This window comes from Nycticebus coucang, chromosome 3, assembly GCF_027406575.1.
Source record: "Nycticebus coucang isolate mNycCou1 chromosome 3, mNycCou1.pri, whole genome shotgun sequence".
Taxonomy (NCBI): Eukaryota; Metazoa; Chordata; class Mammalia; order Primates; family Lorisidae; genus Nycticebus; species Nycticebus coucang.
This window is the reverse complement of record NC_069782.1, coordinates 70,904,802-70,932,175: the sequence shown is the minus strand read 5'-3', so window position 1 is coordinate 70,932,175 and position 27,374 is coordinate 70,904,802. Positions and strand designations below refer to the sequence as shown.

Here is a 27,374-nt window from a genome sequence, read left to right as displayed (position 1 = left end):
GCCGCGCCCCTTCCTACAGATGTAGGTCCCACCTTCCGCCGACCGCGCCTCCGCCGCTTGTGGGCGAGACCAAGTGCAAGGGGAGAAGAAGAGGCGCGCGCGCGCGCAGTGCAGCACTTCCCGTGGTCGCCCCTCCTACAGCTCAGCAATGTGGTCCGATCCGCAGCGAAGGGGGTCGGTCCGGTCTTGAAGAGCAGGAGTTTGAGCGGAAGGCGGGAAGATGGCGGATTCCTCGGGGCGTGGGTCGGGGTGAGTGGAGGCGCGGCGGTCATGGACCTGTGGGTGCCAGAGGGATAGCCATGACAAAGGGTTGGGGAAGATACGCAGCAATGTTGGGAAGTGGGCGAGTCTGGAGCCGACCCCTCCAAGACCCGCTCAGGATAAGCGGGCCCCGGAAGGCCCTTGTGGCACGTGGCCTCTGCGCATGCTCAGGGCACTAACGCGACAGTTAAGCAGCCTCGGCTTCGACGCCGGCCGACCTCGGTCAAGTGGCCTACCCTCTTCTGTCTTGCATTTCTGCATTGCGAAATCGCGGTGATGACGTCGCACAGTCTCGTAGGTGGTGTTAGGCTTAAACCCGCTTAGAACAGCGCCCAAATCTTAACTGGGCTGGCGCTGTTAGAATTATCGTAATGCAGTGAAAAAGTGGCAACTAAAGTATCTTTTTTAATCCTCCCACCCTCTTTATTCTGTGTTCCCCATTTGCTGAGGATGGAGGCTTAGGGAGGTGAAGTCATTTGCTCAGGGTGACGTAGCATGAACAAGAAATTGAACATTTTACTAGGTGCCAGGCATGATCTTGAAGCTTTGTTTGTCTGGTTTGTTGATTTGGCCAGTGTTTATTGTGCTTGGTGTGAATTGAAGTGAAACCACGGTACTACCCCTTGCTCTAACTATGAGATTGACAGTATCACCTTCCAGGTACTTGAGGCTGCCACAGGTGTAGTGACTCCCCTCAGGTTCCAGCAGGTTGGGGCTTTGAGCCCATTCAGTTTGGCTCCAGAGCCTTGACTCAGATTCCACAGATACTTTGTCTTTTAGGACTCACCAGCATCGACCTGTGTAAACCTCATATGCTTGTCTGGAAAATGAGGAGAAATCGGGTGAACAGTTTGGAAAACTGTAGGGTTGAGAAGAGCCTGTAAACGAGCCCAGCTGCTGGCACCTGGCAAACATTTGTTCATTGCCTCTCTTCACAATGGGCTGCAGGTGCCCCCAGCACTACCCAGGTCTCACTTAATGGTTCCAGGAGCTCCCTCCAGAGGAGGTGGCTGCAGTGGTGGCAGCAGGAGTTACAGTGCCTGGCCTCCTGTGTTGCTGGTCTCTGTTCTTGGCTTCTTCCTCTTTCCATTCAATCAAGCTGAAACCAAGCAGTCATCCCAGGCTCTCCCACACCCCCAGTTGATTAGTCAGTGAATCTATCTGGAAGCCCCCTTCCTATTACATCACTCTGTTTTTAAATTGAGGTGAATTGCACTTAGCATGAAATTAACCTTTTTAAAGTACGTTTAGCATGACATTTAGTATGTTCATGATATGTGAAACCACCCCCTCTGTTCTACTTAAAGATTTTTATCGGGTAGAGCGCCGGTCCCATATGCCAAAGGTGGCGGGTTCAAACCCAGCCCCGGCCAAAAAAAAAAAAAACAAACAAAGATTTTTATCACTTCAAAAAGAAACTTTCCCATTAACACTCACACCTCACCCACCTTCAACCAAGGAAACCCTTTCCCATTAACACTCACACCTCATCCACCTTCCCCAAGACCCCGGCAGCCTCTAATTTGCTTTGCAGCCTCTAATTTGCTTTCTGTCTCTGGATTTACCTTTTCAGGCCATTTCATGTAATTGGATCTTATATTAACATGGTCTTTTTTTTTTTAACCTGGCTTCTTTTACTCAGCACAGTGTTTCCAAGGTTCATCCTTGTTAGAGTGTATCAAATTCATTCTAGGGCTGAGTAACATTGAGGCTTCCTTATTTCTTAACAGGAGTTAGCAGCACCTCTTAAGTTCTGTCTCCATTCCCAGGCTTCCAGTCATCCATTCACCTTGGCAGAGGCTCTCAGCCTATAAGTAAACTTCTATTGGCTGTTCATCTCCTGTTTTAAACCCTTCCCTTCTCAGCCTTGGCACTGTTTCATCTAGGGCTGGATCATTCTCTGTGGTGGGGGACAACCTGTGTGTTGTGGGATGTCGAGCGGCATCCCTAGCTTCCACCCACTGTGCCCACAGCACCAGATCCAACAGGATCAGTATCCTACAGGAAGAGACACTAGACAGCTCACTTGCTCACACTGTCTTCAGGTACCCACAAAAAAGAGGTCAGGGGAACACAAAGGGACATGGTGGCCATCTACAAGCCAAGAGAACAGGCCTGGGAGTGAAATCTACCTTGCCAGCACCTTGAGCTCAGCCTCTGGCCTCTAGAACTCTGAAATATAAATGCATGTCATATAAGCCACCCAGTCTGTGGTATTTTGCAGCCCGAGCAGACTAGCATACACACAGGCCCCTGGGTATAGTGAGGAGCAGCAGAGACTGGTCCTTGTCCTTCTAGAATGGCAGAACTCATTTTCCTACCAGCTGCCAATGGTCTGCATGAAACACAGCTCTGACGTTCATCTCCTGTTTTAAACCCTTCCCTATTTCTCTGTTGCCCACAACTTGACCCCATATAGGCTGCAGGTGAAAGCCATAGCGCTCCCTTTCTTATGCAACTGGTGAGCTAAGAATGGTTTGTACTTTTTTTTTTTTTTTTGAGACAGTCTCACTCTGTCACCCTGGGTAGAGTGCTATGGCGTCATTATAGTTTACAGCAACCTTGAACTCCTGGCCTCAAGTTTTTCTATTTTTAGTATAGACAGGGGTCTCATTCTTGATTAGGCTGGTCTTGAACTCCTGAGCTCAAGCAATCTACCTGCCTTGGCTTCCCAGAGTGCTAGGATTACAGGTGTGAGCCACCATACCCAGCCTGGTTTGTACATTTTAAAATGGTTATAAGAAAAAAAAAATTTTTTTTGTTACATGTGAAAATTGTGTGAAATTCAGACATTACTGCCTGTAAGTAAACTTCTATTGGCACATAGCCCATCCATTCCTTTCTCTGTCATCCAAGGCTATTTTTATGCTGGTATGGAAAAGTTGATTAGTTTTAGCAGCACTCATGTGGCCTACAAAGCTATAAATATTTACTATCTAGCCATTTACAAAGAAAAGTTGCCAACCTTGGCCTGTAGAACAGAACTGAGCCCTTAAGCTAAAGTTCAGGACCCTTCCAGGTTGGTTCATCTATCTTGTCCTCCCTGACTTTATGTCACTGTTCATCTTCTATAACTAAACCATAGGGCTGATCAATGTGTGTGTGCGTGTGTCTGCATCGTTTCTCTCTCACCCTAGTGTGCAGGCACTTGAATGATTGTCTCAGGATGTCCTCTGTGACATATCTGTGCCTTCTGTGCTTTGTCACATCTGTTCCCCCATCCTTACATGTGCCCGGGCCACACCTTACACTTGCCTGTTGAGGAAAATGCTGATCTTCCCTTTCTGGGAAGGAGCTCTGTGTTTTGTTCACTGTTGTATCCCCAGTTATGTACAGCAGGCACATGAACGAACTCTGGGCTATGAGATCTTCCACACAGCAAAACTGTGATCTCTTCCATGGAGCTCTTGTCACTTATTCCTTCTCTTCGTAGGTGTTCAACTATGCTGTATTGCCCAGGTGACTGGGGCTGGTGGCTCCCTGTTGAAGCAGCCCAGCCTTGCTGAAATTGTCCTTGGGCTCCCCTGTGCTTCTGGGGCAATGAGATGAATGATGTCTTTTTCTCTTGTAGGAAGCTTGCCTTGGGTGGTCCCAGCACTCCTAGTGGAGCCAAGATGAAAGGAAGAAGGGTACAAGGTGAGAGATAGCAGCATCCATTTAAATAAAAAGTGATTTTCTTTCATTAAGTCCTTTCGGGGAAAGGAAAAAATAGGCCAGAGAGAGGGCCTATGGCTTTACTTCCTCTTCACACTTCTGGAGATTGAATCTGGCCATCCTAGCCCCATGGCCAGGGATGTCTCATGAGACAGTGATGGTCATTTTGGACAGTGGAGTCCCTTTTAGCCATGGGATTCATAAGGTGTGTCGAGGACACTTCTTTTGGAAGATGGGTGTGGAGACCATGAACTGAATCATTATCTAAAATCACAGTCTCAGGCCAGGGGCGTGGTGGCTCGTGCTCTTAATCCCAACACTTTGGGAGACCAAGGTGGGAGGATCATTTGAAACCGGGTATTTGAGGTTCCTATGAGCTCTGATGATGCCACTGTATTCTAGCCTGGCTGATAGCACAAGACTCTTGTTTCAAAAACTGTGTAAATAAAATCACAATCTTTATTTCTACTATGTAAGCACATTAGTCTTCTGGGAGTGCCCATATGTCTAATTTTCCCCTGTAGGTCTGGGATTACTGTTGACATACACACTCCATTTCATTGATTCTAGGGTCTCCATCATTGAAAAGTCTAGACTGTGATATGATGAAGTATTTCTCAATGTGTGCTGTGTGGCATTGCCTAATTCACAGAACTTAAAGTAAGATTTTAGTTCCAAATGAGTCAAGACTTACTAGATCAGACCATTTTAAGTTCAAGAACTCATCCTAGAAAAAGCGTTACATACTTCATTGCTGAATATCACTATAGTCACCTTTGAAGTACTCTCTTGGGAAACTAGGCACTGATGCTACTGCATAGTGAACTTGAACTTAATTGTTTGACGTTATACAGTGACAGCTCTGCTGGCCATTCCAGAAAAAGAGTTCCAAAATTGCTTTGAAAGATGGACTTGATGCTGGCGCTGGTACATAGCTTCCCAAGAGGAGTACCTTGAAGGTGACTGTAGTGATATTCAGCAATGAGGTACATAGCAGTTTTTCTAGGATAAGTTTGTGAACTTAATTATCCAGCCTTGTATGTGTTGCAGCATTGCTTGTTATTCTTGTGTATAAATAACACTTGTTATAATTATGTGCTGCCTATTTTTAGACACATGCTACTGATACATCCTTAATTGTATCATTGCTTCTCTGAAAAATTCAGCACTGTTTGAAACAAACAGGTGTATCCTAGTTTTCCAGAAACTTGAAACGGCTTTTCTTCCCCATTGTCTGAGACAGCCAAGGATTTAAGCCAAGTCTTAAATCCTTCTCATTGAGCAAAACCATTTGCTGATAGTCCTAAAAAGACCCAAAGCAGGATGGTCTCCCCTGCCTGGAACTGGAGGTGTCCTTTACCACACCCCCTTGGTTGCTATCCAGTGGCAGACTCCCCATGTGGATCAGTTCTGTCCCTGAGCCTGCGTGGTTCTGGCCTTGACCCTGAAATACTTGAGACATGACAGTAGCCTTTTGGTTGTCACTGGCTTCCAGCATCTTCCTGCCCACTCACTGCAGACATGGTTCATCCCTGTCCTGGGGACACTCAGATTGCCAAGCCAGCTCTTTGGCTGACTCTGGGACCCCTATTAACTATGGGGGTGCCTCCTTTCCTCTCATCATTGTCTGCAGCCCCAATCCTCAACAGAGGAATCATTCTGGCATGAAGTTACGGTTAAAGTCACAATTATACTCAACCATACTTTTGTAACATTGACCATGTCAAGCAAAGGGAAACCTTTGGGCTCTGTAGGTACCGATAAAAAATGTAGAATCCTTCATTTGACATATTCTGAACACTGTTCTGTGCCAGGTAGTGGAATATAGCAGCAAGCAAAGGGGTCAAAAGTCCCAGGCCTGTGGAGAGCCCTGGGGAGAGGAGGCAGGCAGTGCAGCATAAACATAAGGAGATACAGGGTGTTAGACCATGACAGATGCTGAAGACGAAACAGGAGCAGGGTGTGCTGTGATCTGACCTGAGCAAAGCCCTGCAGGAGGGAGGTGCTGGAGGCAGGGGGCACAGTGAGGAGTCAAGGTGGCTGAAGGGAGCAAGGTGTGCTTCACTGGGGGGGGAGGGAGCTAAGGAGGTGACTAAGAGGTGGCGCAGGGCCTGGAAGGTGCTCAGGCCTACTCAGCTGGTCAGACCAGCCTGTCTCAGCCCCCAGAGGGGCAGCCTAGAGGCCCCAGTGAGGGGCTTTTCAGGGAGGAAGGAGCCAGTGATGGCTGTGCTGACAGCTCCAATGACCAGGACTGTGCTCAGGAGCAGGGGTCCTCCTGGTCTTGCCCAAAGTATTCTCAATGCAGTGTTGAATCTAAAGCTGAATTGGGGGGATTCAAAGGAAGAGGGAAGAGAAGAAGAGTTGGTGAGTGCAGGACTCTCATGGTGCTTGCTATAAAGGGGCGCAAAAACATGGCTGGGGAAGTAGGGGGTGGAATACTCACTGGGATGTGGTGGAGGGAGGACCCGAGAGGCTGTGGGTGGGGCAGAGGAGTCACTTGGTCTTTCCTTTTGGGAGTGAGGGCTGGGTGCTAGCACCCAGAATGGAGAGTTTTCTCTACCCAGGAGCACAGTGGTCCATCGACAATAGGAGGCAGGATAGCCCTCAGAGCTAGAGGGGCTGGATGCTGTGGTAGGAGGGTCTTCTAGGCCCCTCCTGTGTTCCCAGTGAAGCTCGGCCACTAGCTGAGACTGAGGGTCGGGCAGGCACAGGAGGTGGGAGGGACAAGAACTGGTAGGGAGGGGGACAGAACAATGAACTGGCTGGGCCAGTTGAGACCCCCATCCTGGAAGCTTTGATGACAGGTGGTGTTTGCTGTGGCAGGAGCCACCCTGAGGACCTGGGGTAGGGCTGTTACTGAGCTGTGTCAGCACAGGGCTTGGGCACTAAGCATGCCTCAAGGGAGGGTCTGTGGGGGGGCGGAGTGAGAGGTGGAACCAGGAGTAGGTCCTGGACATGTGTAAGTGGGGGAGGGTTTGTTGAGGTTACTTATACCAGGACTGAGCTGGGAGGAAGGAGGAAGCAAACTAGAGGCCTTAGTGCAAGATCTTTCTTTCCCTCCCCCCACATCATATGCACTTAAGTGTTTTGACCTTGGCGCATATTCCCCAATCTTAGCTCTTCTAGAACTCTGCAGCTCCATCCCTAGCTTGGGACTTGCATGCTCTGACCCCTGCCACCATACTGCTTGAGGCTGCTGAAGGACATGGTAGAAGGAGCAGGGGAACAGTTGGTCCTGTTCTGTCACTGAGTAGGGAGGGTTACAGCATCTGGCTCTCTGAGGCCCAGGGTCCTGGGCAGGTGTGGGATCTGGGTGTGTTGGGTTTTCTTGGTCCACTGTCATAGTTTTGTTACAAACCAACAGTGTATCCTCACAGGTGGAAGAGTCGTGGAGTCCCGGTACTTGCAGTATGACAAGAAAACAACCAAAAAGGTAATACAGTACTAAGTGTGTGCTTGAAGCAGTTATGAACATGGTTCTGAGTAACTTGGAATTCCAAACCATGTTGTGCGAGCCAGTTGCCTGGTCCTAAGGAAGCAGGTCTAGGGGGTTTTGCCCAGGTGCTTTTGAGATTATCAGCTCTTTGTAGCCTCTGTCATTAACACCTCCTTGTTTTTAGTATACTTCTTACAAAGCTATAATCTCTTTTGAAATATAAAATTATTCTTGCCTTTCAACCCAGTAATTCACTTTCAGTCTTTGGAAGCTGTCTTATCCAATGCTCAGCAAACAGTCCTTGGTATGTGGCCGGTATTTAAAAACATACTTGTAGGCTTTTAGAGAAGAACCATGGGAAAAAAATCATGTGTTTGAATCATCCAATATTGGAGGAAGAATTCAGTAAACTGTCATGTAGCCAACCAGGAAGTATCATGAAACTCTTGAAAATAATGGCATGAAACGTACTTAACCACCTGAAAACATGCTGTGTGTGAGGTTTAGTGAAAACCATCAGTAGATGACCCAATTACTTATTTTCTTTTGATGAAGTCAAGGTTTGATTATTCCCCCTATTTTCCAAATCTTGGTTTATGATAAAAAAAAAAAAATTGAGTCATATATTTATTTTTGCTGCTCTCTTCTACTCTGGGTAGGTTGACTTTGTGGATTCTTTATTATTATTTTTTTGTTTTCCGTTTGTTTGTTTGTTTTTGAAACAGAGTCTCGCTGTGTTGCCCTGGGTAGAGTGTGGTGGCATCACAGCTCACAGCAACCTCCAACTCTTGGGCTTCAGCGATTCTCTTGCCTCAGCCTCTCAAGTAGCTGGGACTACAGGCGCCCACCACAATGCCCAGCTATTTTTGTTGTTGTTGTTGCATTTACCTACCAGCCTCAGTGTATGTGGCTGGCACTGTAACCACTGTGCTACAGGCGCCGAGCCCACTTTGTGGATTTTTTTTTTGCAGTTTTTGGCTGAGGCTGGATTTGAACCTGCAACCTCTGGCATATGGGGCCAGCACCCTACTCCTTTGAGGCACAGGCGCTGCCCTGCTTCGTGCGTTCTTAACACTGAGACTTAACATCCAGCTTGAGAGAAAAGGATATCTGATAGTCTGCAAAGGGCCTCAGTCCTCTACTCTCCTAATTTTAACGTTGCTGTGAAGACTTGACTATTGTGCCCCCTGTGTTGTATGTATGCTGTAATATTTTAGATCTTTATGCCTTATGTTCCGTTATTGGAATGGTAGTGATGTGGGAGTTATTTATATCCTACGGCTCAAGGTCATTGCTGAGGTCTGATTTTTCACACCTGTCTGCCTTCTGAGGGCACATGTTATCACGTGGTGCATAGAGTTGGGAGCTTGTCAAAAAGTGATGTGAATTTTCAGAAAGGTTTTGAAGAACCATCCAAAGACAGGTAAATGCAACTTTATTGCCCTACATCCTTATACTAGTAATTTTTTTCTGTTACTTCTTTACTGGTTATGTTGTTGTGCTGTCAAAAGAAAACACCTAAGTTATTAGTGTTGTATTAGTTATGGATTTGAAATTTTGCATGTTTTATTTTTGGAACGTAGGCAAGAACCCTACCATTAGGACTAGTAACATCTTTTACTCTTCTTTGAGTTGAAATTATATTGCAAGTCTCAGGATGCCTCACACTCTAAGTCTACATGAAGTAACTGACCTGCTAGAGACAGATGGCAGCATAGAAGCAAGTGCTATAGTGATACGACCACCTGAAAATGCTATAGCACTTGTTTCTGTGAGGACCCAGGAGATGAAGAAGGTGGAACAATAAATAATCTGCCAGGTTCTCTGTTGTGCGCACCTGCATATCTCATGATGCTGAGTCTGACTCAGATGGTCCCTCACACTCACCTGAAAGTGACTCTCTTGACAATGAAGTTCCATCTTGTCACTGTGTAGCACCTTCCTCTATCAGAGAAAAAGAAGGTGACTAAAACTGTTTGCAAATGGAAAAACGCTGACCTGAGTGCACAGTCTGCGACAGCTAGAGTTACAGAACCACCCAGTGATTTTTTTCACTGAAACGAGAACTCTGACAGAAATTCTCTAACTTTTTCTTGATGATGAGATTGTTGTCACGTACTCCAACTTCTGCTTACAAGTAAGGGTATGAATCTTGTCTTGACTAGCTCTGAATTCAAATTTTTCTGGAAATCATTTTTCTGAGTGGTTACGTCTCAGTTCCTAGGAGTCATATGTTCTGGGAACAAAGGACAGATGTGCGTAATGTACTTGTTAGTGCTACCATGAGACGTGACCACTTTGAAACTATATTTTCTAATTTGCATGTTGCTAAAAATGCAAATTTGGACCCAATAGACAAGTTTTCCAAGTTGTGACCTCTTATAAGCACTTTCAATGAGAGATGTATGAACTTTGTTCCAATGAAACATGTTTCACTTTTGATGAATACATGGTTCCTTATTTTGGTCATTATAGGTGCAAACAATTTATTCGAGAAGAGCCTGTTCAGTTTTGGGTATAAGCTGTGGTGCAAAGCTGGTTTCAGCCATAGCAGGGTAAAAACCCAAATACTAAACGTGAGGAATGTGGTGTTGGTGCATCACTTGTCCTTCAGTTTAGTGAGGCACACCCTGGACATTACTATTTTATATTAATTAACTTTTTCACCAGTATTGTACTTATTGATAAGGTCAGTTCCGTGGGACATCAGGTGACAGGTACAGTAAGAAAGGATCAGATCAGATTGACAAAACTCCATTGCAATTGAATGTAGCTCTGACGATAAAAGGAGGCATATTTGATTATGGAATTGATGGCAAAGGCAATATTGTCTGCAGATGGAGTGACGGCAGTGTGGTCACTGTTGCCTGATCTGGTGCTGCTATCAATCCCCTAAATCTTGTCTGTCATTATTCCCAGAAACTAAAAAAGAAGATCCAAGTTCAGTAGCCAAACACGATCAAAGTGTATAACCATTTCATGGGAGGCATAGACAGTGCTGATGATACTACTGATAAGTATCAGGCATCAACCCATGGGAAGAAATGGTATTCAATCCCTCTTTTGTTCTGTTTCAAATTAGCCTTACAAAATACTTGGTAACTGCATAAAACAGATGACGAGAAGCCAGTGGATTTTCTGTAGTTTCATCGATGTGGGTTATGCCATTATCTGGAGACCCACAACCATGCTCCAGAAGCTGGCTGAAGGTGAATACCTTAGAAGCCTAACATTGACTCACATTATCAAACAGAAAGCAAACACAGGTGGCTGGGCATGGTGCCTCATCACGCCTGTAATCCTAGCACTCTGGGAGGCCAAGGTGGGTGGATAGCTTGAGCGAAACCAGGTTCGAGACCAATCTGAGCCAGAGCGAAACCCTGTCTCTAAAAATAGCTGGGTCTTGTGGCAGGCGCCTGTAGTCCCAGCTACTTAGGAGGCTGAGGCAAGAGAATTGCTTGAGCCCAAGAGTTTAAGATTGCTGTGAGCTATGATGCTACGCACTCTACCAAGGGTGACAAAGTAAATCTGTCTCAAAAAGAAAGAAAGCAAACACGGTGTACTGAATGTCAGAAGAACACCACCTTCTGATGTGAATAATGTGATATTGTCTTACATGTGAAGTATTCTATTGAATATCACACTGAATAGCAGGTGTCACTACCGTCTGAGATAAGAAACATGATTTTATATAGTGCCTACACTATAGCAGTGGTTTTTCTTAGTATTCGATTTTTGGAAGGCTACATGACTCAGTAATAGAATATAAAAAATTTTTTCTCTTCAAATTCTTGTTCCTTGAATTTTTCTAGGTAATATATATAAATTTCATGCATATTAAAAAATTTCAACCTCCAGGGTGGCGCCTGTGGCTGAGTGAGTAGGGCGCCAGCCCCATATACCGAGGGTGGTGGATTCAAACCCAGCCCCGGCTGAACTGCAACAAAAAAATAGCCGGGCGTTGTGGCGGGGCGCCTGTAGTCCCAGCTGCTTGGGAGGCTGAGGCAGGAGAATTGTGGAAGCCCAAGAGCTAGAGGTTGCTATGAGTCCTGTGACATCATAGCACTCTACTGAAGGTGGTAAAGTGAGACTCTGTCTCTACAAAATAAATAAATAAATAAAAAAATTTCAGGGGTGGCCCTGTGGCTCAAAGGAGTAAGGCGCCAGCCCCATATGCCAGAGGTGATGGCTTCAAACCCAGCCCTGGCAAAACCTGCAAAAAAAAATAAATAAAAAATTTCAACCTCCAAAAATACCCGGGCATTGTGGTGGATGCCTGTAGTCCCAGTTACTTGGGAGGCAGAGGCAGAAGAATCACTTGAGCCCAGGAGTTGGAGGTTGCTGTGAGCTGTGATACCATGGCACTCTACCCAGAGCAACAGCTTGAGGCTGTCTCTAAAAAAAAAAAAAAAAAAAATTTTTTTTTAAACCTCCAGCATAAATGGGTTAAAGATCTTTTATGATTTTTAAAAAAATTTTTTTTTTTTTTTTTTTGTAGAGACAGAGTCTTACTTTATGGCCCTCGGTAGAGTGCCATGGCCTCACACAGCTCACAGCAACCTCCAACTCCTGGGCTCAAGCGATTCTCTTGCCTCAGCCTCCCGAGTAGCTGGGACTACAGGCGCCCGCCACAACGCCCAGCTAGTTTTTGGTTGCATTTTGGCCGGGGCCGGGTTTGAACCCATCACCCTTGGTATATGGGGCCGGCGCCTTACTGACTGAGCCACAGGCGCCGCCCCTTTAAAAAATTTTTTATATTAAAGTATAATTTATAGGGTGGGTTTGATGGCTCATGTCTGTAATCCTAGCACTATGGGAGGTTGAGGTAGAAGGATGGTTAGAGCTCAGGGCTTCAAAACCAACCTGAGCAAGAATGAGACCCTGTCACTACTAAAAATAGAAAAATTAGCCAGGTACTGTGGTGGGCACCTATAGGAGGCTGAGATAGGAGGATCACTTTAGTCTAGGAGTTTGAGGTTGCTATGAACTAGGCTGACACCATAGCATTCTAGCCTGGGCAGCAGAGCAGGACTCAAAAACAAGAAAAAATGTGGGGCTGAGTGCTATGGCTCATGCCTATAATCTTAGCACTCTGGGAGGACAAGGTGGGCGGATTGCCTAAGCTCAGGTTCAAGACCAGCCTGAATAAGACAGAGACCCCATCTCTAAAAATAGCCAGGTGTTGGTTGTGGTGGGTGCTTATAGTCCCAGCTGCTTGGGAGGGTGAGGCAAGAGGATTGCTTGAGCCCAGGAGTTTGAGGTTGCTGTGAGCTATCACACTATGGCACTCTACCAAGGGCAGCAAAGGAGACTCTGTCTCAAAAAAAAGAAAGAAAAATTAGCTGGGTGGTGTTGTGTAGTCTTGGCTACTCACAAGGCTGAGCTAAAAAGATCACTTGACCCCAGGAGTTTGAGGTTGCTATGAGCTATGACGCCATGGTACTCTACCAAGGGTAACAAAGTGAGACTGACTCCAAAAAGTGTAATTTACAGATTTAGTGTCACCTCTTTTTTAACCTCGGGTGCTACAAGTTTTGACAAACATAGGCTTTGCTGGGTTTAGATAATACCCTTTTGGTTCAATCACAATTTTAACTTGCGTCAATATGCTTCAATCATGCCTACATAATAAACTCTCCATAAAAACCTAAAAGGCCAAGTTTGGAGAACTTCCAGTTAGCTTAACAAATGTGTGTTCCTGGTAGAGTGCCCTGAGAGAGCATGGAAGCTCTGTGTCTCTTTCCCTATACCGTGCTTTACACGGAGCTTCATCAGTATTTACCTTTTTGTTCTGTTCAGACTCTGAAGGTATTGGGTGGCGATGCCATCCACCCTGGGGAGGGTGGTCTAGAGAGTCTATCAGTTCAAATGCTGATCTCCGTAAACACTCTCACACACAAACCCAGAAGTGTTTAATCTGGGCACACACCACGGCCAGTCAAGTTGACACACAGTTACCATTACTCTTACTAACTTAGTTTTAGTAATAGTTTTGAAGATGTTTGGGGATTTTCTACGTCAAGTATTATGTTCACATGAAGGGAGTTTTGCTTTTTCCTTTAACCGTTTGCCTTTTATTTTTTATTCTAGGACCTCCACTGTGATGTTGAATAGGAGTGATGTCTGTACATTGTAATGTTCTTGCTCAAAATAAAATATTCTCTTTGCTTTTAGTTTTTTTTTTTTTTTTTTTTTTTTTTTTTTGTAGAGACAGAGTCTCACTTTATGGCCCTCGGTAGAGTGCCATGGCCTCACACAGCTCACAGCAACCTCCGACTCCTGGGCTTAAGCGATTCTCTGGCCTCAGCCTCCCAAGTAGCTGGGACTACAGGCGCCCGCCACAACGCCCGGCTATTTTTTTTTTTTTCTTTTTTTGGTTGCAGTTTGGCTGGGGCCGGGTTTGAACCAGCCACCCTCGGTATATGGGGCCGGCGCCCTACTCACTGAGCCACAGGTGCCGCCCTGCTTTTAGTTATTATAATCATGAGGGCAGTGCTCCATGTGTTACTTGGTTTTTCCTAGGTTTTTGTTGTTGTTGTTTTGAGACAGAGTCTTGCTTTGTTGCCCTCAGTAGAGGGCTATGGCATCACAGCTCACAGCACCCTCAAACCCTTGGGCTTAAGTGATTCTTTTGCCTCGGCCTCCCGAGTAGCTGGATTTACAGGCACCTGCCACAATGCCTGACTATTTTTTTGTTGCAGTTGTCATTGTTTAGCTGGCCTGGGCCAGGTTCGAACCCACCAGTCTGGGTGTGTTTGGCCAGTGCCCTAACCACTGAGCTATGGGTGCCACCCGGTTTTTCCTAAGTTGTGACAATTAATACCTATGTAAATAGCTTTTTCTTTCTTTCTTTTTTTTTTTTTTTTCTTTGAGACAGAGTCTCAAGCTGTCGCCCTGGGTAGAGTGCCGTGGTGTCATACAGCTCACAGCAACCTCAAACTCTTGGGCTTAAGCGATTCTCTTGCCTCAGCCTCCCAACTAGCTGGGACTACAGGCATCCTTCACAACGCTCAGCTATTTTTTGTTACAGTTGCCATTGTTGTTTTAGCTGGCCTGGGCCAGGTTCAAACCAGCCAGCCTCTGTATATATGGATGACGCCCTAACTACTGAGCTGCAGGCACCAGCAAAATAGCTTTTTCTTTTCTTTCTTTCTTTCTTTCTTTTTTTATAGACAGAGTCTTTCTTTGTCACCCTTGGTAGAGTGCTGTGGCATCACAGCTCACAGCACCCTCTAGCTTTTGGGCTTAGGCAATTCTCTTGCCTCAGCCTCCCAAGTGCTGGGACAGCAGGCGCCTGCTACAATGCGGCTATTTTTTGTTGTGGCTTGGGAGGGGCCTGGTTCGAACCTACCACCCTCAGTATATGGGGCTGGCGCTCTACTCACTGAGCCATAGGCACTGCCAAAATAGTTTTTTCTTGATGACCAAGGATAATATATTCTTTCTAGAAAACTAGCAAATACTGAGCAGTATTCAGAAAAATCAATCACCTGTAATCTACCATGTCAGAGATAATCACCACAAACATCTTGGTGGTTTCCTGTGTTCCTTGCATGTATGTCTACTTTTTGACCAAATTTGTCCATCCTATGTACATGAAATAAAATTTCACAATTCTTTAAATTTCTTCATTGTGTCAAAGTAAGAGCATTTACAAAAAACAGTGTAGACCACATCAAGGGTCCTTCTCACGAGGGAAAGTGTTTTGTCTTCTAAATATCACGTGTTCCCCTAACAGCCTCTTGCCACAGATGCCTTGAAGCCCAGTGGGAACGTATCTGAAGGTGGAAAGAAACCTGGCCTGCTCCAGAAAAGCAAAGGTACAAAGCAGCCCTGATCTTCAGTCAGTGATGAGTGTGGTGATTAATTTTGTTTCCACAAATCAAGTGGAGCTGGGCAAACAGTTTGAGTGTAAGGACAGATAGGGGACATGGGGGAAGGGAGGGTCACTTCCTCCCTGTATGGTACCAGAGAGGAGGTACATTATCATGATGGCATGGTGTTCCCTGTGACATCGGTTCCTTGTCTATGTTACTGTTTCCCTGTTGGTACTCTGAGAGCAGGACTCTCAATTCTGAGGCCTTATCCTCCCACCTGTCACCAACCTGGGTTGCCTTTGTTCTCCTGTCCTGGCACCTGTGATAGTTTCTCTTAACTTCTTTTAGAAGCTGTTAGTTACCAAAGTGATAAGAAAATCGTTTGGTTTTTCTAATTGTGGATGTGACATGCATTCACTATAAAAAATGAAAAATGAGGACGAGTTTGGGGGACCTATGAATGATCTGCCCATTCTGACACTCACTGTTAGTACATTCTGACACTCACTGTTAGTACATTTGGTGTTCATTGCTAGTCAGCATGCTCACTCTAGAAGTCTGGGAAGGCCCCTCCTCACCGTGACACTTTACTCTTGCTCTGCTCTTTATACAAGCCTCACATGCAGCCCTCTCCAGCAGTTGTGGGTAATTCTTCCTTTGCCTGAGGCTTTTGTTTCCTGGTCATTCATTTCTCCGATTGCATAGTTAATGTTTCTTTCCCAGCACAACAGAGGGTAAAGTACATACCATCTCTTGATGTTTGGAGTACTCTGGAGCTCTTGTGTCATTGTAGCATGCTGTACACCAATACCTATTTTAGACAGCATAAGTTTGAATATAGGCTAAAAGATGAAGGGAAGAAACTCCCAGGAAAGATGAACTGTCCAGAAGCAGTGGGAAAAAGAAGTTAAGATACGGAGGGCTAAGCAAGCATGTGACACTGTACCTGACAATTAGCATCTTTTAGCAACAACCCAAAGGCCTATGTGCACTTTTTTTGTTGTTTTAAAGAGTGTCTTTTTGCTAGCTGTATTTTAAAAATAGATTCAGTTGAGGGCTGGGAATTTCCACAGGTTTTTCAGCTCTTTCTGCTACCTAGGAAGAAATTGGGTTTTTGGAACAAGAAGTAGCATTCAAAAAAAGTTGCCTGTGTTTCCTGGCTTTTGAGTGTATAGTATCTCACTGACCGACTTTGCTGACTTTCGGGATTCTTGTCTGGACAGCAAATAGCAGTGGGGTCGGAAAGGGTGACCTGCAGTCCACGTTGTTGGAAGGGCATGGCACAGCCCCACCTGACCTGGATCTCTCTGCTATTAATGGTAAATCGTTCTTTTCGCCCCTTATGTCACTAGCTGGGGGTTGTAGTAGATCTCAGCGGGCCCCCAAAGTACAGATGCTCATTGACTTATGGGTCCTACATCCCAAAAGACTCATCATAAATTGAAAGTAACATGAGTCAAAAATGTATTTAATGCCATGTTAAAGCCATTGTAAAGCTAAACACACTCTCTCTACATATATATATATATATATTTTTTTTTTTTTTTTTTTTAAGTAAAGTCTCACTTTGTCACCCTTGGTAGAGTGCTGTGGCATTGTAGCTCACAGCAACCTCAAACTCTTAGGCTCAAAGCAATTCTCTTGCCACAGTCTCCCTGGTAGCTAGGACTACTGGCACCCTCCACAACGCTCTTTTATAGAGACGGGGTCTTGCTCTTGCTCAGGCTGGTCTCGAACTCCTGAGCTCAAGCAATCCACCTGCCTCGGCCCCCCAGAGGAACTGAACAATCTTAAATTGAACCATTGCAAGTCCAGATGCTCCTCAACTTGGGATGGGATTATATCCCCAAAAACCATTTTAAGTCAAAATATCATAAATCAGGGACCACCTGTATATACTTTTCACCGTTAAAATGGTCTTCTTTATTTTAGACAGAAGTATGGTGAGAAAGACTCCACAATTAGAAAAAACAAAGATGTCAAAGAAAACTGAGTCTGCATCGTTTTCTGTTCCTGGGAAAAAGAGCCCAGTAAGTAAAATGAAAGGCTTGCTGTTAACAGGTTGTATATATGTGATTCAGCTCTTGCCCTCTGCTGGTATCAGCTAAGGTCCCAGGGCTCCTAGAGCGAACAAGACAGCCATGCCCCTTAGGATGAAAATAAAAACCACAAACATTCTTAGATAATTCATAGAATTTATGTTTCCCCAGGTAGCAGTAGATACTAACATGGGATTGTGTAAAAAGTGAGGTTGGAGCTTCTCTGTGTAGATGTTATGCTAGAGAAGACATGTGGCCAGGCCCTGTCCTCAGCTGGGCTGTGGCCTCATCTGGGTGAGGACAGGATATGTGGATGGTGGGGGACTGAGTTCTGATCTGACACAACACCGAGTCAGTGGGTGCTCTCAGCTGGCCTTTACCTGCCTGGCCACTGCCACTGCCTCTTCCCCCGCTGGGGTGTTGGGAAAGATGGATAAGTGAGAATGTGGAAGCAGCAGGCCCACATACAGCAAAGGATTACCGAATTATCAGATTTGATACAGAAAATACATGCAAATCACAGTTCTGCCCCTGCCAGGGTTGTGGGGAAGGAGCTGGGTTTATGCTAATTCATTAGGGGGAAAAATGGTCTATTTTTCTTTTTTAAAGGACTTATCTGAAGAGATGGAGATGATGGAGTCCCAAACAGTACTGCTGACACTGCTGGCGGTAAAGGTGAAAACAGTTTCTTGGTCATGTGTGACACTGATGAAAGGGCAGCCTTGATTAACTACAGAAAGGGAGTCCTCCAGCCTGAGCTTTTGTTTTCTTGTTGAACAGATTGAGAACAATCTTTCTAAGTTCGAAGAAACAGCAGAACAGAATTTATTAATACTGTGTAAAGAAAAGGAAAAGCTACAGAAAAAGGCCCATGAGCTGAAGCGCAGGCTTCTCCTCTGTCAGAAGCAGCAGGAGCTGGCAGACATCCTTGATGCACAGGTCAGTTGTGAGCCACGCCTTACGACCAGGGGCTCAGAGTTGAGCATTCCAGCAGGGCTGTCTCCCTGCCATTTCAGGCAGCATTCGTGGTAGGAGGTCCCTGCCTGCTTGCTTCTAAGTCTGCCATGCTTTTGGTACCATGCACACTCTAGTCTAGGTGTTAGTATGTGATAGTTTCTCAGAGAGTGGGGTTATAATGTAAGTGCCAACCAGGATCTGTGCCCTCAACATGCTTGTGCACATGTTCCTTGAGCACCTCCTGATCATGTGCAGGGACAGGAAGATGTGCTCTGGGCCTGTCCTAGAAGCTCACTGTGCTGGTAGGAGAAATGTCGGTCTTAGCGCCATATGGTCAGTGCTGGGACAGAGGTGTCCACTTGGGGGAAGGACACAGAGCAAAGCCTGGGAGCCCAGAAGGGACTAGCCAGGGGAATGGGCTCCTCACCCAGTGGGTGAGTTTCCTGTGGTTGCTCTAACAAGGTACCACAACAATTAGTCTCCCTGGTTAAATGGGCTTCTCTCACTGGCTTGTGGATGGTTGTTTTCTCCCTATGTCTCCTCATGTGGGTGTTGGGAAAGATCCCAGTGTGCCTGTCTGTATCCAAATTTCCTCTCAGGACACCGGTCATATTAATTTAGGGCCCACCACAATGACCCTCAATTTTTTTTTTTTTTTTTATTTCAGGTTAATTTGAGGGTGCAAAGAATTAGATTACAATATTTGTATTTGGGTCCCTTTTATACTTACATCCTGCCCCAAGAGGTGTGCCCATTAGGTGGGAGCACAGCCACCCGCCTCCCCTCTCCTCTCCCTGACTCCCTCGCTCCCCTGCCCTCCAGCGTGAATTGAGTTGAGTTTTTCTCTTATGTGGGCGTGTATTAGATCATCTACTGGCTTCATATTAGTATTGAGTACATTGGATTCTTGCTCCTCCAGTCTTGTAATACTTTACTAAGAAGAATGTGGGGGGGTTTTCGTTGTTTGTTTTTTGAGACAGAGTCTAACTATGTCGCCCTTGGTAGAGTGCTGTGATATCATAGCTCACAGCAACCTCAAACTCCTGGGCTCAAGTGATTCTCCCACCTCAGCCTCCCAGGTAGCTAGGACTACAGGCGCCTTCCATAATGCCTGCTACCTTTCCATTGCAGTTGTCATTGTTGTTCAGCTGGCCCAGGCCAGGTTCCAACCCACCAGTGAACTTGCCAGCCTCGGTGTATGTGGCTGGCCCTGCAACCACTGTGCTACTGATGCCAAGCCAAAGAATGTGTTTCAACTCCATCCAGGTTAAAACAAAAGATGTAAAGTCTCCATCTTTTTTAATGGCTGAATAGTGTTCCATGGTATACATGTACCACATCTTATTAATCCATTCCTGGGCTGGTGGGTATTTAGGTTGTTTCCACATTTTGGTGATTATAAATTGAGCTGCAGAAAACAAACTAGTGCAACATAATGGCTGCATTTTAACTATAAAGACCCTGTCTCGCAATAAGGACACATCCTGAGGTGCTAGGAGTCAGGACTTCAGATATGAAGTTAGGGGATACAGTTCAACTCACCACACCCAGCATATTCATGTGAGCACCCCTGTAGCCAGGGCTTGGGCTAAGTACAGGGTCTCTGGCCGTATGGAACTCACAGTGGAAGGAAAAGAAAAGACTCTCAAGTCAGCAAATGCCATTGACCCTTGGACAACATGGGTTTGAAGTGCATGGGTTCACTTATCCAGAAATTGTTTTCTTTTCTTTCTTTCTTTTTTTTTTTTTTGTAGAGACAGAGTTTCACTTATCGCCCCACCGTAGAGTGCCGTGGCGTCACACAGCTCACAGCAGCCTCCAACTCCTGGGCTTAGGCGATTCCCTTGCCTCAGCCTCCCCAGTTGCTGGGAGTACAGCTGCCACAACACCTGGCTATTTTTGTTGTTGTTGCAGTTTGGCTGGGGCCGGGTTTGAACCTACCACCCTCGGTAAATGGGGCTGGCGCCCTGCCCGCTGAGCCACAGGCGCCGCCTCAGGAATTGTTTTCAATAAGTATATTTGAAATTTTTTTGGCTTGGCACCTGTAGCTCAGCGGCTAGGGTGCCAGCCACATACACCGAAGCTGGCAGGTTCAAACCCAGCCCAGGCCTGCCAAACAACAATGACACCTTAAACCAAAAAATAACCGGGTGTTGTGATGGGCGCCTATAGTCCCAGCTACTTGGGAGGCTGAGGCAAGAGAATTGCTTAAGCCCAAAAGTTTGAGGTTGCTTTGAGCTGCGATGTCATGGCATTCTACTAAGGGCGACACAGTGAGACTCTGTCTCAAAAAAAAAAAAATTGGGGGGCTTGATACCCATAGATCAATGTTTAGGGTGCCAGCCACATACGCCAGGGCTGATGGGTTCATACTCAACCTGGGCCTGCTAAAACAACAATGACAACTACAACAACAACAAAAAATAGCCGGGCATTGTGGTGGGCACCTGTAGTCCCAGCTGTTTGGGAGGCTAAGGCTTAAACCCAAGAGTTTGAGGTTGCTGTGAGCTGTGGCACTCTACCGAGGGCAACACAATGAGACTCTCTCAAAAAAAAAAAAAAAAAAGAAAATTTCTCGGAGATTTGTGACAATTTGAAAAAACTCACAGATGATGCTCATAGCCTGGAAATATTGGAAAAATTAAGAGAAGGGTATCTCATGAATGCATAAAATATATGTAGCTACTAGTCTACTAATATTCTAATCAACTGTGTATAATTGATAAGGCTTCCCTATCTCCAAAACAAAAAGGTCTATGGATTTTTTTACTGCTGTGGGTGTGTTGTCAGGTGGGTATGGGTTGACAGCCCTAATCCTCGATTTGTTTAAGGATCAACTGTGTGTCATCACAGATCCCCACAAAAACATAGATGGCATATATGGGTAGGGATGGGCTATGCCAGGGCATCCTTGTGGAAGGCAGGCATTTAAACGGAGTGCTTCGAGGCAGAGGGCCCAGCCTTCCTAGGTCCCTTGTGATCCCAGTTGAGGGCCTGGGCCCAGAACACACTGAAAGGCAGACACATGCCCATGGTGAGAAGCCTGGGCCATTGCCAAGAGAGTAGAGCACACACACCTCTGCCTTGCACCCAGAGAAGCTTCTAGAGCTCTGATACCCCCTGGGCCTGTGAAAGAGTAAGCAGTGTTACATCTTAACTTGGTACAGCTGGACTGGGAACTCCAGGGTCTCCTCCCACAGCCCTTTCTGTTCTGCTTGCAGATAGAGATGCTCAGCCCCTTTGAGGCAGTGGCCCAGCGTTTCAAGGAACAATACAAGACGTTTGCCACGGCCTTGGACACCACCCGGCATGAGCTGCCCGTGAGATCGATCCATCTGGAGGGAGACAGGCAGCAGTTCTTAGGTATGAAATGGGACATTCTAGCTGCACTGTGCAGCCTGAGGGGCAAGGAGCAAGTGTCGGTGCTTTCCGTGGGCCTGATGTCATGACAAGGGTCCCCCCCATTGAATGACAGGAGGGTGGCGACTTGCCAGCCTGAGTAAGTGACTACTGGGATTCGAACCCAGGGCTGTGACATTCATAGTGATCTGTCCTGCTGAAAGGCATTGTGGGGGCACCCTGCAGTCCCCTGGCCCTATGCCCTGGCTTGTCCTCTCAGAACGCTGAGGTCCTTTTGTGCATAGGTTTACCACCTAATCCCTCACTTGACAAGTGTGAAAACTGCTGTGCCCGTCTTAAAACCGTCTTCAGAACAAGTATCTTTTACTGTGAGTTTTGGTTGTTTCTAGAAAGAGCTCTCAGGAGTTTCTAAATTCATTTTGCTTGAGGTTGCGATAGAAGAATATCAATACCTAAATCCAGAATTGGGCTTCCCCTGCAGAGCTCTCTGCCCATAACTCATCTAGGCGGAATAAAAACACAGTCCAACATCCCAAAGGTTTTTGCTCTGTTGGCAGCCTCGGACAGAAATGATTTCTGATAAAACTGAGCTATAACATGGCATAGGCATGACATCGAACTGTGGATATGAGCCAAGTTGCAAAGAAAAAAGTGAGAATTGTGGGTAATCTCATAGTTCCTAGATCAGCGCTGTTTGCCTGTTGCTATTTTCTTTCTGTCTTTAGTGCAGCATCACATGTATTTAAACAGATTGTATCAAGTCTGGTTTTCCACTTATTTCCTGCACCTCTGTCTTTGTTAGAAGCTGTTACCGGAAGGGTATAATGACCACATAATCGATCATATGGGTGTGTGCAGTTTAGCCATTCTATTGGATGCTCGACAGTGTCCAGCATTTTGATTTTCTGGTCACTGCTGTCACTTCCACACTTGAGCTCCATCTCTGCTAAGTTCCTTAAGTAGTTCCCAGAAGCTGGACTCAGGACTTTATGAATTTTCTGTCTCTTATAGTTCAGGAGACCAGAAGTCTGAAGTCAAGGTGTTGATAGGATAAGTTCCTTCCAGAGGCTCTTGTCCTGCCTTTTTGTGTTGCTGGCACCCTTGGCGTTTCTTGGCTGGTGGTTGCATCACTTTGGTCTCTGCCCTGTCTTCACCTGGCATTCTCCCTCCAGTGTCTCTTTATCTAAATTATCCTCATCTTGTAAGGACATCGGTTATTGGATGAGAGCCACCCTAATACTTCACCTTAACTCACTCATATGCCCAAAGACCCTGTTCCCAGTTAAGGTCACATTCACAGGTACTTGAGAGTGGGACTGGAACATGCCTTTTTGGGAGGACACAGTTTACTCTACAACAGGTTGGAGAAGGTGCTGTTCGTAAAGATCTTATAAGGTTCCTGAAATGTGACCCTAATGTACAGCTGGCATAGATATGACATGTGAGGGAGGAGAGGTGTGTTGTCTTGGTGCACGTGGCATATATATTTTGGTTGTAGGTATCTCTCTACTCGGGATGCAGGGGATCCAGGAAAAGGGAATAACAAAGGATGGCTTTTTTTTTTTAATAAGTTACTCATGATCTGGCTGGAAGCCCCTAGGTGGTGCTGACACAGCATGGCCTCTGCTGCATCTTGCATTAGAACACCAGAGTGGCATTCTAGGTCTGTTCAAATGACCGCCTGAATGGTAGACATCTGTCCCACTATCTCAGGCCCATGATGTCAGGCCAAGAGACAAAGAAAAGGTACCAACCCTTGTTGCCTGTGCCATTCCCGCAGAACATCTCAGTGAAGTGAGAAAAATCTACTTGGCCACTCAATTCATGCGTCTGTTGCTTTGGGCACCTGGCATTCTATCACTCACAATCCATTTCACCCCCAGACTCCCTACAGGGTGAATTGACAACCACTCAGTGCCTCTTGGGAGAACTTGGTATTGGTAATTCAGAAGAAAATGTGCAAGTGCTGGACTTACTGAGCGAACTCAAGGACGTAACCATGAAAGAGGATCTTGAGCTCCGAAGGTATCTAGGAAAAACCTGGCACCCCATCCAGGCAGAATGTGGGCTGTTCGTGGCTGTAATGTTTGGAGTAGCTCCAAGGTCCCCTCTGGGTTCAAAAGGGGTTCAGGCAAATTCTGGTGTGGCTGCAAAAAGAAAGGAAAGTTACACACTGTCAGTGAAACTGGAAAAAAAAAGGGGGGGGGGGTTCAGTTCCCTGAGTGAGCCAACATTTCATGACATGAGAACAGCCAACAGGTGTCATTGTGGTCTGTGTTGTAGGTAACAAAATCTCAGTCCTTGCGGAGGACTTGCGGTAGTCATCATATTTCCCTTTTGTAGTCCACTTTGAAGTCAGTTCTGAGATAATGGGGTTGCTAGATGCCTTGAGGATCAAAGATGTTATAAGATGGGCCCCAGATTCACAGAGCACAAAGACCGAGTGAGCCAGGGAGAAGGGAATGGTAAGACAATCACACCCTACACTGGAAAATCCGAGAAGCTGTCAAGCAGGCAGAGAGAAAGAATCTTACTCCTCATTACCCTTTGTCTTCAAAATCACCAGCACATTACAGGCGCCCTTGGATCAGCCCTATTCGTGTTTTAAATGTCTTCCAGGGTTAGGGCTTGGGAGGATGTTTTTTGAACTCTTTATTGAAGTAAAATATAGAAAAGGCACAAATTCTGAGGGACTGCTTGCTGGCTGTCACAGAGCCTGTGCTTTTGTGGGGCCAGCCCTTGGATCTGACACAGCCCATGGTGACCAATCCCCCAAGATCCTTCAGGACCCCTTTTTTCATCTCCCTCAAGAGATGTCTAACTATAGGATTTTTTCTGCCTATTCCAGAAAAGAATCTTGTTTTTTCTTCCTTGTAATGCTAAATCTATCTCCTGAGATGCTTTAAATATTTGAAAAGTACCCAGGAGAGACAGCTGCCACCTGCTATGGCATTTATTTCTTCTGTGGGTGGCTGCAGAGTAAAATCAGACACACCACACAGATGGCAAGGGTCACAAGTCTGAGTGGTTAAATACGTAGGTGTCATATACATTTCTCCATTGCCATTTAAGTGGCTTGAGGGCAGAGATTTTATCCTGTCATAGCTGTCCTACCTGCTCCTGAGACAGTGCCCAACTATCTTAGTCAGTTTCCTGTTGCTTCTAACAATAACTGAAACTGGGTAATTAATAAAGAAAAGTAATTTATTTCTTCCATTTCTAGAGACTGAGAAGTTCAAGATCGAAAGGTCATATCTGATGAGGGCCTTCTTGCTAGCGGTGATGCAGGATGTCACACAACAAGGGGACTGATCATGCTGGCTCAGGTCTCTTATAAAGCCGCCATCCCCTCTCCCATGATCACCCATTAATTCATGAAATTCATGAATGAAAGAACCCTCAGAACACTCACCTTTTTTTTTTTTTTTTTTTTTTTAGTGGTAAGATAGGACTTTTATTAGAAGTTAGAAAGGAATATAGGAGAAGTAAAAAGCACCAGAGCTTCTGGAAGGGGGGGAAAAAACTGAAGAACTCCCTCAGGAGTCTCCATTTATGGACTCTCATCTAGGGGTTTTAAGTCTAGAGGATTACACGTGACTGGCAGTTGGTAACAAATGAATGGATATAGTTCCTCCTTCACTAGGGCGAGGTTATCAGATCCTTTACAGTCTTTGTCCTGAGAAGGGATTAGGGTGTGTGCTCCTACAAAACCATCACAGGCTGCTTTGTTCATGATTTTACCAGAACCTAGAGGGTGTGTCCCAAAAAGGGCAGTCTGCTTGTGCCTAGAAATGGGGGTCTGACTTCTGAGCTCACTTGGGCCTAGAGAGTGGGGGACTCCCTGTCTAGCCCTGAGAGGTGGGATCCTGTATCAATCCTCCCTCTCCAAGTAGAAGATCTAACTGCTGTTAGGAAAAAGGGACACCGACCACTCCAAACTGCTTCTTGCTGAAGATGGACGGTGATATGGGGAAGCAGAGGTTCCTCAGAGGAGGTTGATCCAGGATTCACAGTAAATGGAAATTTAGGTTGATTCTTCTAACTTGGGGTAAAATGTTAGTGTATTCTCTTCATGAAATTGCCCACGTCCAGACAATTGGAGTCCCTTGTTTAGGGTGGAATGAAGGAACCCTAAATAGAAGGGGACAATTAGGGTCTCTTCAGATGAGTGGTGATCCAGGGGACACTCACCTCTTAAAGGCCTCACCTCTTAATGCTGCCACATTGGGGATTACTTTTTAGCATGAGTTTGGAGGGGACTTTCAAACCATTGGTACCAACACAATGCTTGTGCACCCTGAGTATTTCTTCAACCACTGAGGCTTCTTTTATGTCTCCCTGGTACTGTCTTAGGGGTTCTCCTGATTGAGTCTACCCAAGCAAATCTTGTTCACCTAGGCCAGAGGTTCTTAACCTGTGGGTCGCCACCCCTTTTAACTGTATTAAAGGTTCACAGCATTAGGAAGGTTGAGAACCGCTGACCTATGCTTTCTCACCCAGCATGTAGGTGATGTGGAAATCCACCTCCCCCACCTTGCAGCTCCTTATTCACCACGAAGGGGCTCTGCTTTGATCCAGCTCTCATCTTCACAGGTGCTTTGCCCAGGTGCTGGAACTCTCTGCTGAGGCGAGTAAAGAGGCTGCCTTAATAAACCAAGTAGTCTGGGAAGAGGCTCAGGGCATGGTGCCCCCCAGCCAGTGGTATTTCAGTCAAGAAGGTGCTTGTGAAGAGTCTGAGGAAGCCCGCAAGAGCACACGCCTTTCTGAGGACAACAAGAACAAGCCATGCACCCCATGAATCCACACTCAGGCTGTGTTCACCAATCCAAGCAGAGACCTTTGTTTAAGCAGTCAGGAAGAAAGCCCATTCATATCTCTAGTTTCAGAAGGGATTTGCAGGAACTTGTAGGTGAAATTCAGGACACTAGAGCACTTTATATACACTACCTTAGCAGTATAGCTATTTTTGTATGATAAACTTTTTTGATACTTAAAAAATAAACCTATTTTGGGGCGGCGCCTGTGGCTCAGTGAGTAGGGCGCCGGCCCCATATGCCGAGGGTGGCGGGTTCAAACCCAGCCCCGGCCAAACTGCAACAAAAAAAAAAAAAATAGCCGGGCGTTGTGGCGGGCGCCTGTAGTCCCAGCTGCTCGGGAGGCTGAGGCAAGAGAATCGCGTAAGCCTAAGAGTTAGAGGTTGCTGTGAGCCGTGTGACGCCACGGCACTCTACCCGAGGGCAGTACAGTGAGACTCTTGTCTCTACAAAAAAAAATAAATAAAAAATAAACCTATTTTGACTTGGTGCCTGTGGCTCAGCAGCTAAGGCGCCAGCCACGTACACGGGAGCGGGCAGGTTTGAATCTGGCCCAGGCCTGGTAAACAAAAATGACAATTGTAATTAAAAAAAAAAAAAATAGCCAAGTGTTGTGGCGGGCGCCTATAGTCCTAGCTACTTGGGAGGCTGAGGCAGGAGAATCGCTATGCCCAGGAGTTTGAGGTTGCTGTGAGCTGTGACGCCACGGTACTCTACCAAGGGTGACATAATAACATTCGATGTCTCAAAAAAAAAAATTAAATTAAAAATAAACCTGTTTTGGGCGGCACCTGTGGCTCAGTGAGTAGGGCGCTGGCCCCATATGCCGAGGGTAGCGGGTTCAAACCCAGCCCCGGCCAAATTGCAACAAAAAAATAGCCGGCGTTGTGGCGGGCGCCTGTAGTCCCAGCTAGGGAGGGTGAGACAAGAGAATCACGTAGGCCCAAGAGTTAGAGGTTGCTGTGAGCCACGTGACGCCATGGCACTCTACCCAATGGCGGTACAGTGAGACTCTGTCTCTACAAAAAAAAAAATT

At 46.0% G+C, this 27,374-nt stretch overlaps 1 protein-coding gene across 1 annotated transcript; it reads left to right on the top strand.

Moving 5' to 3' along the window:
- The first annotated feature begins 60 nt into the window (after window positions 1–60).
- HAUS8 (HAUS augmin like complex subunit 8) lies at window positions 61–27,101 on the top strand. Its single transcript, XM_053586188.1, has 11 exons — window positions 61–249; window positions 3,833–3,897; window positions 7,293–7,348; window positions 15,090–15,171; window positions 16,392–16,487; window positions 17,101–17,198; window positions 17,817–17,882; window positions 17,988–18,146; window positions 21,386–21,527; window positions 23,408–23,549; window positions 26,118–27,101. The coding sequence occupies exons 1-11, from the start codon at window positions 221–223 to the stop codon at window positions 26,320–26,322; spliced, it is 1,140 nt and encodes a 379-aa protein (XP_053442163.1). The 5' UTR covers window positions 61–220; the 3' UTR covers window positions 26,323–27,101.
- Window positions 27,102–27,374: the final 273 nt, after the last annotated feature.

What these genes read in the sequence shown, in the direction of transcription:
- HAUS8 (XM_053586188.1), top strand. Translation starts at nt 221, where the DNA reads ATGGCGGATTCCTCGGGGCGTGGGTCGGG. An exon ending in TCCTCGGGGCGTGGGTCGGG is followed by an intron (nt 250 to 3,832) that starts GTGAGTGGAGGC and finishes TTTCTCTTGTAG; the next exon opens with GAAGCTTGCCTTGGGTGGTC. An exon ending in AGACAGGCAGCAGTTCTTAG is followed by an intron (nt 21,528 to 23,407) that starts GTATGAAATGGG and finishes TTTCACCCCCAG; the next exon opens with ACTCCCTACAGGGTGAATTG.